The sequence below is a fragment of the Cetorhinus maximus genome, chromosome 3 (assembly GCF_964194155.1).
Source record: "Cetorhinus maximus chromosome 3, sCetMax3.hap1.1, whole genome shotgun sequence".
Classification (NCBI taxonomy): Eukaryota; Metazoa; Chordata; class Chondrichthyes; order Lamniformes; family Cetorhinidae; genus Cetorhinus; species Cetorhinus maximus.
In genome coordinates, this window is record NC_135881.1 from 104,439,747 (window position 1) to 104,457,839 (window position 18,093).

Genomic DNA, 18,093 nt, shown 5'->3' on the forward strand with positions numbered 1-18,093 from the left:
ATCTCCCACACTAGCAGTGACCAGCTGAGGGCTTGCTGGTCAGAGTGCATCCCCAGGAAGCCCTGATGGGTCTCCTGGAGGAGCCTCTCCACAAGAGTCTCTCCATGGAGGACGCATGGCGCTCGGACATTGGCTCATTGCTTCGGCGAGCGCCTGCATAGACTCCTCCACCATGGAGACCAAGCCAAGCATAGCCTCATGTATCTCCACCAGATGCTCCCGCACACCCGGCCACATTTCTTGCGCTTACTGTGTCGCGGACGACTCCAGAGGCACATCATCAGGCACTGACTGAGCATGTGCCTGGTCCCCTGCAGCCCTCCGACAGCTGGCGCCATGGGCACTTTCTGTCTCTACCAGCTCCTCCAGCGAGTGTAAAGTGCCCTCATTGCTGTCCCTGGGACACTAGCCGATGTTCGAGTTCCCACCGAGGTGCTAGTATCTGTGCTGATGCCTGCCTGGCAGAGATGGTGTGACGCTGGTGAGACTTCAGGCCCCTCAGGTGTGAGAGGAGGCATCTGCTGCTCCTCCTCCCGGCCCTGCTCCGATGATGCTGAAAGGAAGAACAAGGACAGTGGATCAGTTAATGTGGAGACAATGACAAAGTTCATCCCTGTCCCCCGGATCATTATGCGCTCAACCTCCCATAACCAATGATCCAGCAACGTTGCAACAATAACTAGTTTAACAATCATCAGTGCTATGGCTGTTGGGAGGACAATGCGGATCTCACTGTTGGGCATAAATACCTGGCCGTGGCACCCCAGCCTCACCGACACCAGTAGACCTGGATGCATGGCACCTCTGCAGTTTAAGGGCCTCCTGCCCAAAGCTGCTTAATATGGAGAGCTGTGCGTAGCCGCCTTCAGTCCTCACGCTCGGCTACGTTGTGAGCATTCTTCTCCTGAAGAAGAGAGAAGAGCATTGATTAGGGCAAATTGCACATGGACTCTGCTCACGCACGCTACATCCCAACCAGAGTGGGACATATCAGGCCTACGGTACCACTTCATCTCGCTGCTGCTGATCACTCAAAGATGCTAGACCTGCTCCCCACCCCCCCAATGCCCCCTTGGACACATGCTGCCTACATCACATTTGGAACCACACGGTATTTCGTCCCATAGCAAGGAGGCGCAATCACATGCAGCGTAGAGGGCAGCAGATGGTTCTTACGCCACCTTGATGCTCCCCTTCCACCATCTCATCACCCTGACTAGGACATGTTCTGGAGTTCTGAGTCTGCGTCCAGGTGCAGCTCCTCCAGGTTTCCCCCAAACCAGCCATGTGGGACTAAGATCAACACACGGTGCGGGAGAGAGCTCATCTCCTCATGACCCACTCAGGCTGACCTCAGCATGGACAATATCTGCTTGCCCACCCAGCAAAGGCAAATGCCCTAAATGATTCACTGCAGTCACAACAGTAAGACTTGGGGGGGCCTCAGAGGGCAAGGCTACCTGCTGGGTTAAATGCCCAATGCCAACATGGTACTCACCCTGCCAGAGCATAACAAATTATTGAAGCGCTTGCGGCTCTGGGCCCAGGTGCGCCGCACCATGTCGCAGGAGCTCACCACCTCTGCCACCTCCTCCCAGACACATTTGGTCATGTGGGGGGGCCTCCTCCTCCCATCCAGGGGGACCAACACCTCCCGCCGTGCTGCCACCTCCTCAAGGAGGGCAGCAAGGCAGTCATCAGAAAAGCGAGGAGCGCATTGGCCCCCTGCTGCCCTACCCTGCAGCTTGCCCTACTCACCTGAACCCCTCTGTTGCGGCCTAGAACTGGCCATTGTGAGCAGCCTACAAAAGGCTTCCAGGCCTTCTTTTAAACAGCCTGCTGGGTTGCCATTGGACCTGGTGGTCTGTGCATGCCTGCCGCTGCCGCCCGCGCACACCAGCTATCCGCGGGAGTCGACAAAAATGCTGGGCAGGCCTTAATTGGCCCCCCCGCGTAAAATGGCGGAGCGGACCCGATTGCGGGTAGCAATCGGGTCTGTGCCCGCTCACTTCCGCTCCCTCCACTCCCAAATGGAAAACCCTTGCCTTTGTTCAATAACCAAAACTGACCCAATAATTTAATAATTTCAATGTAAAGCCTCAGAACAACTTCTGCAGATTAACAATCTATTGTTATTATTCTTAGCTTTTTAAAACAATGCATTATCTGAACACTGAATGTGATCGGCTTTCAAATAAAAAATCGAGCTGTCAGAAATTCCAGCTTAGTGAATTCCGGTTGGTAGAATGCCCGATAATACACAGTAATACTGTACTAGTTTTGTTTTTGTAAAAATCTGAAATGTCGGCAAATTCTTGGAACATTAGTTGCTAAAAAAAAAAGCTTAAATGAACAAAATTTATTTTCTAATATGCTGACACTGACCATACTGTAGTGATGGATAATCCTAAGTGAAGAGGGCAAAGGGGAATTGTTTCCAGTGAATTTGTGTATTTTAAGGGGCTTTTGTTTTAGATGTGGAGTGATGTAAAAAAAAGGATATTTTATATTGTATGATTTTTGTATGTATAGTTATTATGATACAAAGGTGTGCTTTAACATGTGTAATGATCCCTGTTATAGTATATTCATAGTATTTTGTAGAGAAAAATGAGACTATTCAGCCCAACATGCTAACATTGAACCTCAAAAATTTTCAAGGATACATCCTTTCGCATATCCATGAATACTTTCTGCTTTGCATTTAAATGTGTTGTGATCTCGGGCGAGACCAGTAACTTTTTTAAAAAGAAATCCGAAATCCCAGTTATTTTCTGAAAGAATGAAGCCATAAGCTCCCACTGTTTAAATCAAAAGAATATTGATGGTACAAGAGTCAAACAAAGCAAACACTAAATACTATCATAGGTAAACAACTATACTCTAAAACCCCAAACCACCATAGTTAAATATGAATTAACAGGAAAATTGTGAAACTATGAACTGTAAAATACACTTTGGCAGGTACAGCATATGTTATGAATTGGCTCGGCAATCCATTCAGCATATATGTCAATCTCAGTCACAATGTCCTTCAGAACTCTGTCTTCCCAATAAAGAATTTCAGCTCCTCTTCTAGGAATTAACCTGACCCCCAACCTATTTTCAGCTTCTGGATCTAGCCTCCGACTCCTTCAACCTACCTGTACTGCACTACTGGGATCATAATCTGTGCTTTGATGACTGTGTCCTTTGATGTAGTTGCGACAGTGTCCCCAGAAGTTTTGGTTTCCAATCTCAGTTTCAGTCTTAATTTCCTTAGAAACTGGAAGGCTCAGTTTCCTTTCTCAGTTTCCCTTCTCAGTTTCCCTTTTCAATTATAGTCTGTCTCAAAACAAATACAAGCTTTGAAATCACAAATTTCATAGCAAATGCTATACAAGGATTCTGCTTCTGTCACTGTTTATGGTAGAGGATTCCATGCCCCAACAGCTCTGTGTTTAAATATAAATATTTTCTAACCTCAGTTCTTTCAGTAAGTTTGTCTTTTATTTACTAATGCACAGAGCATTAGAAATTACGTTCCCCCAGTTATTTGATTGAATGATCATTTTGATGATCGCCAGAACTTCCTGTTAACCTTCTCTTCCCTTTAGATAGCAGGAAAAGAGAGAAGTGAATGAAAGCTTGAATGGGAAGGGGCATGAAAAAATGGTGCCAAATTGAACGAGAGGTATGGAAGAGCATACCAGCTAAAACGATCTTATAGGGAAGAAGAGTGTCTCGTGGAGTTGAGGGCACAGAGGGAGGCTAAAGAATGACAGTATAACCTGGGAGGGCTAGAGGAAGGCAAAGTATTTTGGTGAAGGGGTGGGAAGTTGGTTGGGATACCGTGTCTCTAAATTGAAGCTGACAGGGTTAGATGAGCATGCCTCTTTGGACTCGGGTGAGGGATTGGTTGACAGTGCAGCTGATCAGATAACTTTTGGTTTCATTGAAAATCCAAATGTCGTTTTGTTTCTCATTTTATAAGATTGAAACACCATGAATTTTAAAAGCACTTAAAATTAAAATAATTTTAATGCAACTTTTAAAAATTTTTCAGAGGAACGTGTCCCTGAGTCCCATCAGAAATGCAGCATAATTTTGGCTTTTAATGTGCCCCAAAGTTCAATAGCTAGAAGGTGCATGCCATTAAAGCTCAAACATGAATACATGGTGCACAGCAAAAGACTGAGTCACAATTTGGAATTAGTGTGTTAAATTTGTTTTGATTTATTTGTTATTTTGTGAGAGATTTGTAACTGGTGCCAATTTATATTTCAAATATGTTTATTTAACCACATGATTCTATTTGTCTGAAGGGGAGTTTTTTGCTTTAGTCTGAAAATGAAAGTATTGCCATCTGACAGAGCTCAGTCCATTTAGTGTTTTGGGCGGAGAGCTGAAAACTTGTGTGATTTGCCACAGAATCTGAGAGATCACCAGGCTCTCCAATAGACGATTACAGAAATGAATATAACTTGCGCCTATTTCTGCACTGTCCTAAGAGCAGAGTAACACTGTAATACAATGTACGTATGACTCATTTTAAGGCGAAACAGTTGCCAATTCAAACTAAATCATTTTAACTGTTGCGAGTACAAATTGTTAGTAGAAAGTCAATCAGAATAGAAAATAGGATAATGGCCTGTAGTTACTAACCTGGGTGTGTTCCATTTCCAGTGTTGCTGATACAACAATGTTTTCTACTCCATAAATAATGCAAAATGTAATTGTAACAGAGAACACATTAAAAAAAATATGCATTTGGAATATACATTCCTTATGCGTTATTAGTTACAAATTGAAGAGAGCATTCATTAGTTTAATAAATGTGGACAAGTGTTAAAGTTTTTTTTTAACTCTAATGCAAAAGCAAAATACTGTAAATGCTGGAAATCTGAAATGGAAAATGCTGGAAATACTCAACAGGTCTGGCATCATCTGTGGAGTGAAGAACAGAGTTAACATTTCAAATCGATAACCTTCCATCAGAACAGGCCATCATCCAAAACTCTGCTGTCCATGTCCTGACTCATACCAAGTACCATTCACCTGCCACCCACAACTTACTTTGGCTCCTGGCCAAGCAACATATTGATTTTAAAATTTTCATCCTTGTTTTCAAATTCTTCTATGGCCTCGTCCATCCCCATCTCTGTGATCTTCTCCAGCCCACAGCCATCTGAGATATCTCCATTCATCAAATTTTGGCGTCTTGAGCATTCCCAATTTTCATTGCGCCACCAGTGGTGCCTGGGCCTTCAGCTCCTGAAGCCTAAACTCAGGAATTCTCTCCCTGCAGTTCTTTCCCTCTCTACCTCACTTTGCTTCTTTAAGATACTCCTTAAAACCTACCTCTTTTACCAAGCTTTTGTCATCTAATACAATATCCCCTGATGTGGCTCAGTGTCATACTTTGATTTATAATATTCCTGTGAAGTTCCTTGGGGTGTTTTATTATATTAAAGATGCTATACAAACGTAAGTTCTTATATATACGTAAGTTGCTTTCCCCCACAAGGCCATCTGTAACTTGTTCTTATGTTTTGCTTTTACAGAGCGCTGACCCTTATTCTGCTATTAACACATTCTGCTATCTTACCTTTATGCCACTATTAACACCCCCTTTAATCTTTAGCACTACCATTGACACACCCTTTGTGTTGTGTCCATGACATGTTTGTCAAATCTCTCCTGAGCTCCCACCTATCCCTGACCTTTTTTGCTCCATCTGTTCCACCCCCTCTTAAACAGTATAAAATCCATCACATTTCTACCTCTCTTAATCTCTGGAGAGGAGTCATACGGACTCAAAACATTAACTCTGTTTCTCTCTCCGCAGATGCTGCCAGACCTGCTGAGTTTTTCCAGCATTTCCTGTTTTTATTTCAGGTTTCCAGCATCTGCCATATTTTGCTTTTATTTTATAAGTTGTTCTTGTTGGGCCTCCTCCTCCTGTTAACTGTTTATTTGTCCACCATGTCTATTCTTTTAGTATGAACATTAAATGTTTCATCTGAGGTGCTGTACTTCAGATGAGCTGAGCCAAGAATCATGGGACTTCTCTCATTGCAGCTTATTGATAGGAGAGAGCTATTGCTGCTTTATTCCTAGAACTTGTGTGTGGACTGTCTAATGTCGCCTCCTGTTGCGCAATGGCATCCAGCTCAGCAGGGGAAAGCTGGAGGCCCTGCATGTGCTGCCATCCAAAAAAAAGGTGCCTATCGTTTGCTGTTTCACAGGGCCCTTGATTTGTGTCCCTACTATTCAGAGTCTCTGAAAGCACCGGGAGTTAGCAGCCAGCACCCTTCCTTGCCAATGCTCTGGTATGCAGGATGCTACCCATTCTCTGATGCCACCAGAGCTGCAGTCTGTGCTTCAGTGGAGGAGGCCTTACCAACTGGTATCTGGCTGATTCTTGGCTAGAGGGAATTACTGTCACAGATTCCAGTGAAGTTGCCACATGCTCTACTGCTGACTGCATATACAAAATTTCCTTGATGCTGGCAAAAGTGCGGGCTGTTGATCTGTCAGCTGCTGCATGACCTTGGAGTTAAACTTCAGGGTCCAGCATGAAGATGTGATGTCCTACATCTTTTCAGATGTGATTTGGGTCCCACACTTCCAACCTCATGGATAGCCTTCTCCTCTGCATCTGCTGGGAAGATGGATGCCATAACCTCACTCCTCTTACTCCTTTGTGTTCTGTGAATCACCTGGTGCCCCATCTTCACTCATTGCCTTATTCATCCAGGTGAAAATTGTCATTATATACATTTGTATTTTTGTCCTTGAGGATCTTCCCTTCTCTCAAACTCATCTTTCACTCTTAATCCCTGTGGTGGGTTTGATTTGGTAGATGTGGAAAAGATTGGGGCGAGTGGTTGGCTGGGACCTCTTCCCACTAAGGGTCATAAAAATGAAATAGTATTAAATTGAACGAGGAATTCAGAGAAAATTTCTTCTCCAGAGGGTGATTAGAATATGGAATTTGCTGCTACTTGAGGCTGTGAAGGTGAATAGCATAGATCCATTTAAGGAGAGGATAGATCGGTGTAATAGGAAGAGACAAATAGAACAACATGTTAATAGGGTAAGATGAAGTAAGGAGGTGACTCGTGCAACATTATCTCCTCCATAAATCAGTTGGGCTGAATGGCCTTTGTGCTGTAATTTCTACATAATTCTATGAAAGAAGGGTATAAGATATGATATGATAACCCTCTTGGCAAAAAGAGGAATTTGTGCTGCTTCTCAGGGAAGCCACACTAGTTGCATACGCACTATCTAGTGCTGGAACTGTGCCACTAACTTAGTCAACTCCCCTGAGTAGGGTGGAGTGCCATCTCAGCAGCTGCATAACCACCTTCATCTAGTGTGCTCCTTAATGTTGGGGATCTCTGGTCCATTGCCTGTCGGGCATTGTAAACTCCTCTTACAGAAACATTGATTAAATTAGCTGAAAAACTAGCAGTAGAAGGATAACTCGCAGGTAGCATTAAACAACTGATGTAACACAACTATCTGTGGGTATCAAACAGAAAATGCTGGAAATACGCAGCAGGTCTGGCTGAGGTTCTGAAGTAAGATCCTTGACCTGAAAGGTTAATTCTGATTCTCACTCCACAGATGCTGCCAGACCCGCTGAGTATCTCCAGCATTTTCTGTTTTCATTTTCAACTTCCACCATGTGCAGCATTTTGCTTTTGTATCTGTTAAAAGTGGAGGAAGGGGTTTTTTTAATATTCCGCATGCAGGTGAGTACTGTTTGGGAAGAAGGTGACATATGATAATCACTTGGCATAATCCAAACCCTCTACCTTTACAACTATTCTGGCTCCTGTCTTCTGTATCATTTCAATAACTGTAATAAGCTGTGGTGACCAGAATTGTACACTGTATTCTAAGTGAGTGTGCATCAGTGATTTATAAAATGGAATGATTACCTCACTCTTTCAGTTCTGTACTCCTCCCGAAGTCATTGTATCCTTCCTGAGGTGTTGTGCTCAGAACTGAAAGCCATACAGTATTTATGATGGGGCCTGACCAAGACTTGACACAATTGAAGTATCATTTCCTCACTTTTGAATTTCAACCCTCTTGAGATAAGGCCAACATTCCATTAGCCTATTTGGTTAATTTTTTACACCTGTACACTTTTAATGACATGTACTTGGGCACCTAAATCCTTTGCTCTGGTGGTACTTGTCTAAGACACTGAGTTTTGTGCTTTCAATGTTTGCTGACCTGTGCATTTGACTATTTTGGCTGAAGCCAAGGGGGAATTTCTATTCTAATTTGAAGATGGTTTAAAGGGTCATGAGTCGGATAGTCTCCTAACTTTTTTGTTTGGACACTTTTGCCCCCAATTTGTTTTCATCTTTAATTGTGTTTTTTTCTCTGATAGTTTAGTGTATTGTTAGATTTTGATGTTCTGGTCGTGACTACCCTGCCTGAGAAAGGCAACCAGAGGCCATGGATTGATAGTGTGGTATTTCTCATATACTCTGTTTAAAGCTATATTATTATTCCCTGTACTAGCTCGCAAAAACTGCACACCTAAACTAATAAAGATAAAATGTCTACATGCATGTATATCCTTGTTAACATGCTACTGCCAACATTCAAATTTCCAGTTTCCTATTAAATTAAGACCACAGAAATGAAAAGTGCAACAGTTGGTGGTTGCAGTCTTTATTTCCTGGAGTATAAGAATTGCAACAATGTATATTTGTTAACACTTAGGGTATAGACTGGTCTTTTGAATTATTTTTATGAATAGTCTGTGTACTATACAAGGAGTATTGTTGATTTAAATATGAAATGCTGTACACTGCAGTTGCCTTATCTTGCTCAACACTTGAAATGGGATTGCAATGATTCACGGACCTGGATCTTGCAGGCACTGGTAAACGAACAGTGCTCCCTGTTCATTACATTTGCCTGTAGGCTTTCTGTGGGTTTTTACACCGTGACTTGTGGCAATTAAAGAGCTGAAACAATGCTGTGCCCTCTACAAGGGATCCTGGGACCTGTGTGAACAGAGCAAGCAACGATGTGTTACCTGAACCAATCAGATTGAGGTGCCATGCAGAATCTAAACTGGAAGTGTAAATTAGAATATTTAATCTAATGTCAAATCATATACAGAAAGTGAAATAGAGGAAGGGAAAGAAATATGGGATTAAGATGGATCAAAAAAAGAGACAAAGTTTTAAAACATTTTTTTCCAAATTATTTTAAATTTTCAACAAAAATTAAAATCAGAAGAAATGAGACATCACACTTTTAAAAGTTTGTTTGGCAGTAATTAAGACCTATCACAGTTAAAAATTCAAGTATTTTTCTGGTGAGTTTAGTGGATATCTATTGGGTGAGCATCTCAACTTCATGGTGTTGCATGTGTTTGAATGCTGAATTCCTCAGTGTGATACTGTAAGCAAAGCTTGTGGTGGAGAATGACAAGTCGGATAGCAACTTCCTGATTTCTACAATTAGTTACGCATGTGCAAACACCGGAAATTGTTGTCAGTTCACTCCTTAATAATGGTGAGCGCTGAGCCTCACACTCAACATTATTCTTACTGCAAAACCTGGACCCATTAGTCAGAATTCTCTGCAGGAGGCAAGAACCTGCTGTGCCACATTGGTACAGTATATTCTACAATTATTTACATTTCAGCTGATAGAAATTTAAAAAATTCATTCTCCTGATTTTGTCATCACTGGCATCAGCATCTGTTATTCATCCCTAGTTGATATGGAGAGTGTGATGTTTCCGGTTGGTACTTGAACCATTACGATCTGTGTAGTGAAGGTGCTCCCACAGTGCTGCTGGTAGGACATTCAGGATTTTGACCAAGTGACAATGAAGGGACGGATTATATGCACAAACCATAATTATGTGCAACTTGAAGGGAAACTTGCAGTGTTCCCATGCAACTGCTACAGTTGTCTTTCTGGGCGGTGGAGATGATGGGCTGAATTTTCCCCCCGTCGGGAGGGAAGTTGATGGGCTGGCACATACGGGCACGCTTCCGATCGGCGCCCCAGATCAGAGGCGCAGCTCCATTTTACGTGGGTGGACCAGCGTGACGTCCGCAGCGAAGCGCTATGTGCTCCCTGTGGGGGTGGTGGGGGGGGAGGGAATCCCAAGATCGAGAGTGCGCACTTTCGTGCATGCAGTCTCAGTGCAGCCTCAGGGAGATCGGCTCTGAATGTAAAAATGATAAAAGTAGAAAAATAAAATTTCCCTTACATGTCCCCTCTTGACACTGTCACGTGAGTTGGGTCATATCCATAATTTTTACACAATCTTTATTAAAATATTTTAAAGCCTACATGAAACCTTATCCCGCCCATGGATGAAGTTTCATGTCTTTTCTAGTTGCTGCTGGGGCGCCTGGCCTACCCGCCAACCTTCAGTTTGGACGGGCAGGTCCTTCAATTGCTTAATTGATCCTGTCAATGGCCTCAATTGGCCATTGACAGGTCGGCGGGTGCACAGCTGATTTTGCTGTGCTCCCGCCTTCCTGAAAATTTAAATCGGGCACGGTGAAGGCGGGAGCTCCCCCCGTCGACTTGTAAATTTCAGCCCCATGAGTTTCAGAGGTACTGCCAAAAAAGCCTTGCTGGATTCCTGGTGAGCCTCCTATAGGCAGTACACTGGTGATAGATGTTTAGGCAAGTGGGAGAAGTGTAGGTCAACCAGACAGCTTTGTCCTGGATGGTGTTGAGCTGCTTGAGTTGCTGTGAATAGTGCATACAGCAGCCACAGTACATCAGATGCAGAGAGTGGACATTGGAGCCAGTGAATACAATGTCGAGCAAATGGACTGCTCCATCCTGGATAGTATCAAGCTTCTTGAGTTTTGTTGCTGGCACTCGTGATGATAGGCACTTCAGGAGGCAGCCAGGCAAGACTTTTTGTTCTAATAGAATATTATCTTTCAAGTTCCTGTAAATGTAGGGACATTTCACAAAATGAATCATCCACAATAAAATGTTTAATATAAATTTTGTCATGTGTTTTGCAGTTCCTTTTGTAGTGTTTGTGTAATTAATGCATTCTTCTGTACTACAGTTCTAGAATTTAAGCATGTTAATTTGGATTATCAGAATTATTTGTGTACTTCTGCAATATGTTAATAAAATGGGAAAACTCTTCAATGAATGCAGAATGGGCACACAAGGACAGGGGAAACTTTGTTTGCATTAAAGTGCAAGAACAGATGATGTTTTAACTTGTGCATCATGCTTTCCTTCAAACTCTTTCGAGTTATCAACAGTCACAGATTGCAACTCTTTCGAGTACAATCACAGTTCTTGGTTTTCCGGGAGTGGGACATGAACCCACAACCCTCTGATTCAAAGGCGAGGGTGCTATGAACTGAGCCACAGCTGACACCTCATGCTTTCCTTCAATCAATGTGTAATGAGTGCCACTCATTGGATTATACATTCCCATCCTGAGGTGTCTCCCTATTAATGGATTCACACTCACTGAAATTTAATGAGATATGAACATGATTTACCTGGCATTCCAAGATGCAGGTTGAATATGTCAGATTAATAACTCAATGCACAGCATTTTGGGAGAGATGGGTCCATCGAGTTCAATATAAGCTTTTGCATCTTAACTCTTGAAGATTATGTTTGATAGTAACTCAAAATTTGGAGTGGGTGGGGCAATTTAACATTTTTGTTAGACATTTAAATTGCAACATGGAGGGTGGTGTGTAAACCCTCTGTGAGTAGCAAACACACTGGACTTGGCATTGTTTGCCCATGGATTGCTACATTAAGAAAACATTAAACTTAGAATAGGTAATGTAATTAGCAAATGACTTTCAAAGTGCAAGATGATGAATTTTGGCAGGAGGAATGAGACCACACTCCTCGGAAAATAAGAATCTAAATGGAGTTGAGGAGCATTGGATTTGGGGGGTGTAGATAAACAAATCCCAAAAAACAGTGAAACAGATTAATCTAAGACCAATTAACAAAAGCAAACAAAGCACTGGGATAAATACCAGAGGGACAAAATCGAAAAGTAGTGAACCTATGTTAAACTTGTAAAGAATAATGGCTAGACCACACTTGGAGTACTGTGCACGGCTCTGGCCTCCGTATTATAAAAAAGACAAAGAGGGACCAGAGAAGATACAAGACTATGATAGCAAAACTGAGAGGCAATAAGTGGCAAGAGCAATTGTGCAGGGGTTCTTTCCTCTTTTAAAAAAAAATGCTGACAAGTGACCCAATAGAAGTATTTAGAATCATGAAAGGATTTAATTTGTGGTGGATTCTAAAACTAGGAGCCATAAATATAAGATAGTAACTAATAAACCAAATAAAGAATTCCGGAAAACCTCCTTTATCCAGAGAGTGGTTAGAATGTGTAACTCACACCACAAGTAGTTGGGGTGAATAGTATAGATGCATTTAAGGGGAAGGTAGAAAAACACATGATTGACATAAGGAATAGAAGGTTATGCTATAGGATTAGATGAGGAAGGGTGGGAAGAGGGTGGGAATCTGTTGAACTGAATCACCTGTATCTCCACTGAACATTGAATAATTAAGACAAATGGGTAAATTACAGGGCATAACCTAGACAATACCAATGTCAGTAAATACGGAATGCCGGCAAAAAGAGATTATGGGCCAGACCTATAAATGATGACCATGCAGGGGATAATTCATAACTAGTGTTTTCAAATGTAGACCATATGTGAATGGGCACATGTTGAGCTCATTAATACATTGCCTCTGACTTGCACTATAAGCCAACATTTTTGTCGCAGGTTTCCATAACTTGAAAATCCATAGGTATAAGCGCAACCCAGTTTTGCTAACTGCCCAGTTAATAAACTGTCGATGCTCCAGGGAATTTTACATTTCTGACCAAAACACCAGATCTTCTTTTATCCCCTCAGTTAACTAGTTGAGAGGGAGCAATTTTATTTCCCACTCCCATCTGAAGTCTGTAACAGAACCTTTCTGTCCAGTGTTTTGTGGCTGTTTGAGTTGCTCTTTTGGGATAAGTTTGAATACGATAATAGTTATATTGCATGTGTATCAAAAGGAGCATCATCTGTAATTTGACTCAAATTCAGTTTGGGCTATATACCTAGGGATAAGAATTGTCCTTACCTCTTCTGTGTTCTTTCTCTCATTCTAATTCCCATCCCCTTTCTCTCTCACTCACCTTCCTTCTTTCTTGCTTTCGCCCTTTGCTCGCTCGTGCCCTTCACCTCTCTGTTTTAATGCCTGCTCTTGCCCATCTCTCGCTCGGTCTCGCCTCATGTCCCCCTCGCACTTGCCCATGCCACCCTTGCACTTTCCCATGCCCTCCTCGCGCTTGCCCACGCCTGCCCTCACCTGCCCTCACCCTCATCTCCGTCTGCTCTGACTCTCTATCCCCCTGTGCCCCTGCTCCACTTCCCCCTCTCCCCCACCCCCCACTCTTGACTCAGCTCTCTCAAATCTCCTCGCCCCCATGCCTTTTTATGTCTTTAACAACCTGTATAGCCGTACTCTGACCTCCAGATTCTGGTATCATGTCTACACTGTAACCATCCATGGTACACCTTGTTCACACTATTTTGTATAGACGTATTTGAAACTGTTTACATAGGTTTGTGTTTTATTTCTGTACGTGTTGCTAAGTTTATAGCTATTCTACTTTGAATAAATGGAACACAGCTTTCTCTGAGAACATTGAGTCCTTTTGCAAAACAAAACACCACTAATCACAACCTTTGAAGTTTGTAACATCCTCTTGGGAGAAGGTGTACTTGGAACCTGGCTTGTGCATTCAGCATAATTTTGTGGAAATTGAATTTTCCATTTGTGTTCTAGAGCTGGCTTGTTTTGTTTTCTAAGAGAAATTGTGGCAGAATGGTGGTGGCAAAGGAGGTGTCTTGATCAGTGTTTTTAAAAGTATCCAAATCTTTAAACCCCACCTTTAAACTCTGAGGAGGCGGTGGTGTAGTGGTATTGTCGCTGGGCTAGTAATCCAGAGACCCAGCGTAACGCTTTGGGGACATGGGTTCAAATCCCACCACAGCAGATGGTGAAATTTGAATTCAGTAAAAATTTGGAATTAGAAGTCTAACGATCCATTGTCCTCTGTCAGGAAAAACCCATCTGGGAAATCTGTCGTCTTTACCTGGTTCGGCCTACATGTGACTCCAGATCCACAGCAATGTGGTTGACTCTTAACAGCCTCCTGAAATGGTCTAGCAAGCCATTCAGTTGTAAAAAACCGCTAAAGGAATAGAACCGACGGACCATCCGGCAGCGACCCAGGTACCGGAAACAGCCCTCTTAAGACCTTGATAATAACACCTGGGGGCACCTTTGTGCCAAATTTGGGAGATCTGTCTCAGACTAGCCAAGCAACCTGATATAGTCACTCTCTCGGAAACATACCTTACAGACAATGTCCATGTTGAGCACTACTTGGGGGTAGCACTGAGGATGGCAAGGGTGCAGAATGTACTCTGCATGGGGGACTTCAATGTCCATCGCCAAGAGTGGCTCGGTAGCACCACAACTGACTGAGCTGGCTGAGTCCTAAATAACATATCCCCCACTCTACCATCACCACCAAGCCAGGGGATCAACCCTGGTTCAATGAAGAGTGCAGGAGGGCGTGCCAGGTGTAGCACCAGGCATACCTAAAAATGAGGTGTCAACTTGGTGAAGCTACAGCCCAGGACTACTTGCGTGCCAAACAGCATAGCAGCAGAGCTAAGCAATTCCTCAACCAATGGATCGGATCTAAGCTCTGCAGTCCTGTCACATCCAGTTGTGAATGCTGGTGGGCAATTAAACAACTCACTGGAGGAGGAGGCTCAAATATCCTCATCCTCAATGATGGGGAGCCTAGCACATCAGTGCAAAAGGTAAGGCTGAAGCATTTGCAACAACCTTCAGCCAGAAGTGCCGATTGGATGATCCATCTCGGCCTCCTCTGGATGTCTCCAGCATTATAGATGCCAGCCTTCAGTGAATTCGATTCACTCCATGTGATATGAAGAAATGGCTGAAGGCACTGAATACTGCAAAAGCTGTGGGCCCCGATAACAGTCTGGCAATAGTACTGAAGACTTCTGCTCCAGGACTTGCCGCGCCCCTAGCCAAGCTGTTCCAGTACAGCTACAACACTGGCATCTACCTGGCAATGTGGAAAACTTGCCAAGTACGCCCTGTATACAAAAATCCAACCCGGTCAATTACTGCCCCATCAGTCTACTCTCGATCATCAGTAAAGTAATGGAAGGGGTCATCAACAGTGCTATCAAGCGGCATGTGCTTCGCAATGAACTGCTCGCTGACGCTTAGTTTGGGTTCCGCCAGGGCCACTCAGCTCCTGACCTCATTACAGCCTTGCTTCAAACATGGACAAGAGAACTGAACTCCCGAGGTGAGAGTGACTGCCCTTGACATCAAGGCAGCATTTGACCAAGTGTGGCATCAAGGTGCCCTAGTAAAATTGGAGTCATTGGGAATTGGGGGAAAACTTTTCATACCTAGCACAAAGGAAGATGGTTGTGGTTGTTGGATGTCAATCATCTCAGTTCTAAGGCATCATGGCAGGAGTTCCTCCAGGATAGTGCCCTTGGCCCAACCATCTTCAGCTGCTTCATCAATGACCTTCCTTCCATCATAAGGCCAGAAGTGGAGATGTTCACTGATGATTGCACAATGTTCAGCGCCATTCGTGACTCCTCAGATACTGAAGCAGTCCGTGTCCAAATGCAACAAGAGTTGGACAATTTATAGGTGTGAGCTGACAAGTGGCACGTAACATTTGCACCACATAAGTGCCAGGCAATGACCATCTCCAACAAGAGAGAATATAACCATTGCCCCATGACATTCAGAGGCATTGCCATTGCCGAATCCCCCACTATCAAAATCCTGGGGGTTACTATTGACCAGAAACTGAACTGGACTAGCCACATGGATATAGTGGTTACAAGAGCAGGTCAGGAGCTAGGAACCCTGCGGTGAGTCACCACCAGACTCTCCAAAGCCTGTCCACCATCTACAAGGCACAAGTCAGGAGTGTGATGAAATACTCTCCACTTGCCTGGATGAGTGCAGCTCAAACAACACAAGAAGCTCAGCACCATCCAGGACACAGCAGCCCGCTTGATTGGCACTCCATTCGCAAACATTCATTTCCTCTACCACTGACTCTGTGACTCGGGTGTGTACCATCTACAAAGATGCATTGCAGGAACTCTCCAAGCCATCTTAGACAGCACATTCCAAACCCACGACCACTACTATCTAGAAGGACAAGGGCAGCAGATAGATGGGAACACCACCACCTGCAAATTCCCCTCCAAGCCACTCACCATCCTGACTTGGAAATATATTGCCATTCACTGTTGCTGGGTCAAAATCCTGGAACTCCCTTCCTAACAGCACTGTGGGTGTAGCTATACCACATGGACTGCAGCGGTTCAAAAATGCAGCTCACCACCACCTTCTCAAGGGAAATTAGGGTTGGGCAATAAATGCTGGCCCAGCCAGTGACACCACATCTCATAAATGAATTTAAAAAAAAGTTCAGTATGTGATTCCATATTCGCTTGACTGATTTGGAATGTCAAGGATGGCGAGGGGTGCCAGCAAGTTGACAGGAAATTAATAAGATACAAGTAACCAATATTTTAAGGGAGAATAGTGGTTGTAATTCAGGAAAAGGTAATGCACACTATTCAATTCACATATACATTAATAAAACCCTAAAAATCATACAGGAATAAGAACAAAGGAAATCATCTGAAGTTGTTACTCTTTCAGAAATCATTCTGACAGATTCACGTTGCTACCAGTGTGAATTCTTGGTATTGACAGAGCCAGTTCAGCTGGTCGTGAAACCTGTTAGTTGAACTCCTTTTAAACTGTGGCTTTATTGTTCTCACTTTCCAGACACCCAGTTTTTGGTCAGATGAAGGAACAGAAAAGAAAAGCACACATCAGCGCTCTGCTTCATGGGGAAGTGCTGATCAGCTGAAAGAGGTAATGAGCAAGCAGTCCAAAAACAGCATTAAATTAATAGTCAAATTGTGAATCTTCACAGTTGGATTTTTAAAAAAGTACATTTTCCAGTTTCTATTGATCCTGAAGTGAGCCCAAAATGCTATAAATATATATTTTAGGCCAGTTTCTTAACCTGTTGCTGTTGATCACAGTTCTTTTCATGTCCCAGATGCTTGATTTCTGTGAAACTGAAAGTACAATTAAAGTTGCAATTTATTCCATAGTTGATTTCCCGTGATGTTTAGTTATTGTGGTAGTTTTTTGTTTACTTTGCATTCTTAATTAGTTGCTCTGTAAAATTAATTAATTTTTATGTGAGCTTAGATAAAAAGTATGGCCAGGTTATTTAGTTTTGCAGCATTACAGTTAACCCTAACCCTATTCTCACCCAATGTCCAGATTCACGGGTTTTTCAACAAGTAATGATGGATTAATGACAGCAATAAGAACCCCTCTAATTTTTCTGGTCTGTTGACTGGGGGAGGGTGCTGAGTCAATCTCTGGTTTAAAAATAGGGTTAAAAATTGTAATGATAACTAAGGATAGGAATGATGTAATATTTTTAAGAAACATGGTGCTGGTAAAGGTGGGAACTTGTATCTTGTGATGTGAAATTGAGATCAAGGCATTTTGCTGTGTTATCCCGAGGGGCATTCACCACTCTGGAAGGTAAACATATTACAGCTCCCTAAAAAGTAAACTCGGAATACAAAGGGTTTCAGGTCCAGATGATATCCATCCAAGGCTGATTAACAAGGTTGGACAGGTACTCTGTGAACCCCTTCGGCAGAGCAGAAGAGTCTGGAATTGTTACATTAGAAGTTAGCTCATGTAGATTTGATCTTCCAAAGAAAAGGACAAATCAAGACTTGTAAATAACTATAGGCCCATCAGCCTAGCATCCATCATTGAGAGGTTCCATGGCAATCCTAATAGAGGATCACTGGGGAAGTGAAGGGGACAATAGATAGTCTCTGGAAAATAAAATAGTTTCTTACAAACTTGATTGTGTACTGGGTTAGTAGATGAAAGTAATCCAGTTGA

The 18,093-nt window shown here is 43.0% G+C and overlaps 1 protein-coding gene across 2 annotated transcripts in view; it reads left to right on the top strand.

The window, feature by feature from the left end:
* The window catches only part of LOC144678835 (glucocorticoid-induced transcript 1 protein-like), a 250,170-nt gene that overhangs the window by 80,035 nt on the left and 152,042 nt on the right, over positions 1 to 18,093 (top strand). For both annotated transcript variants that reach the window (XM_078538793.1, XM_078538792.1), the window contains exon 3: positions 16,939 to 17,028. In XM_078538793.1, coding sequence (XP_078394919.1) covers positions 16,939 to 17,028 — 90 coding nt within the window. The remainder of the gene's footprint in view (positions 1 to 16,938; positions 17,029 to 18,093) is intronic.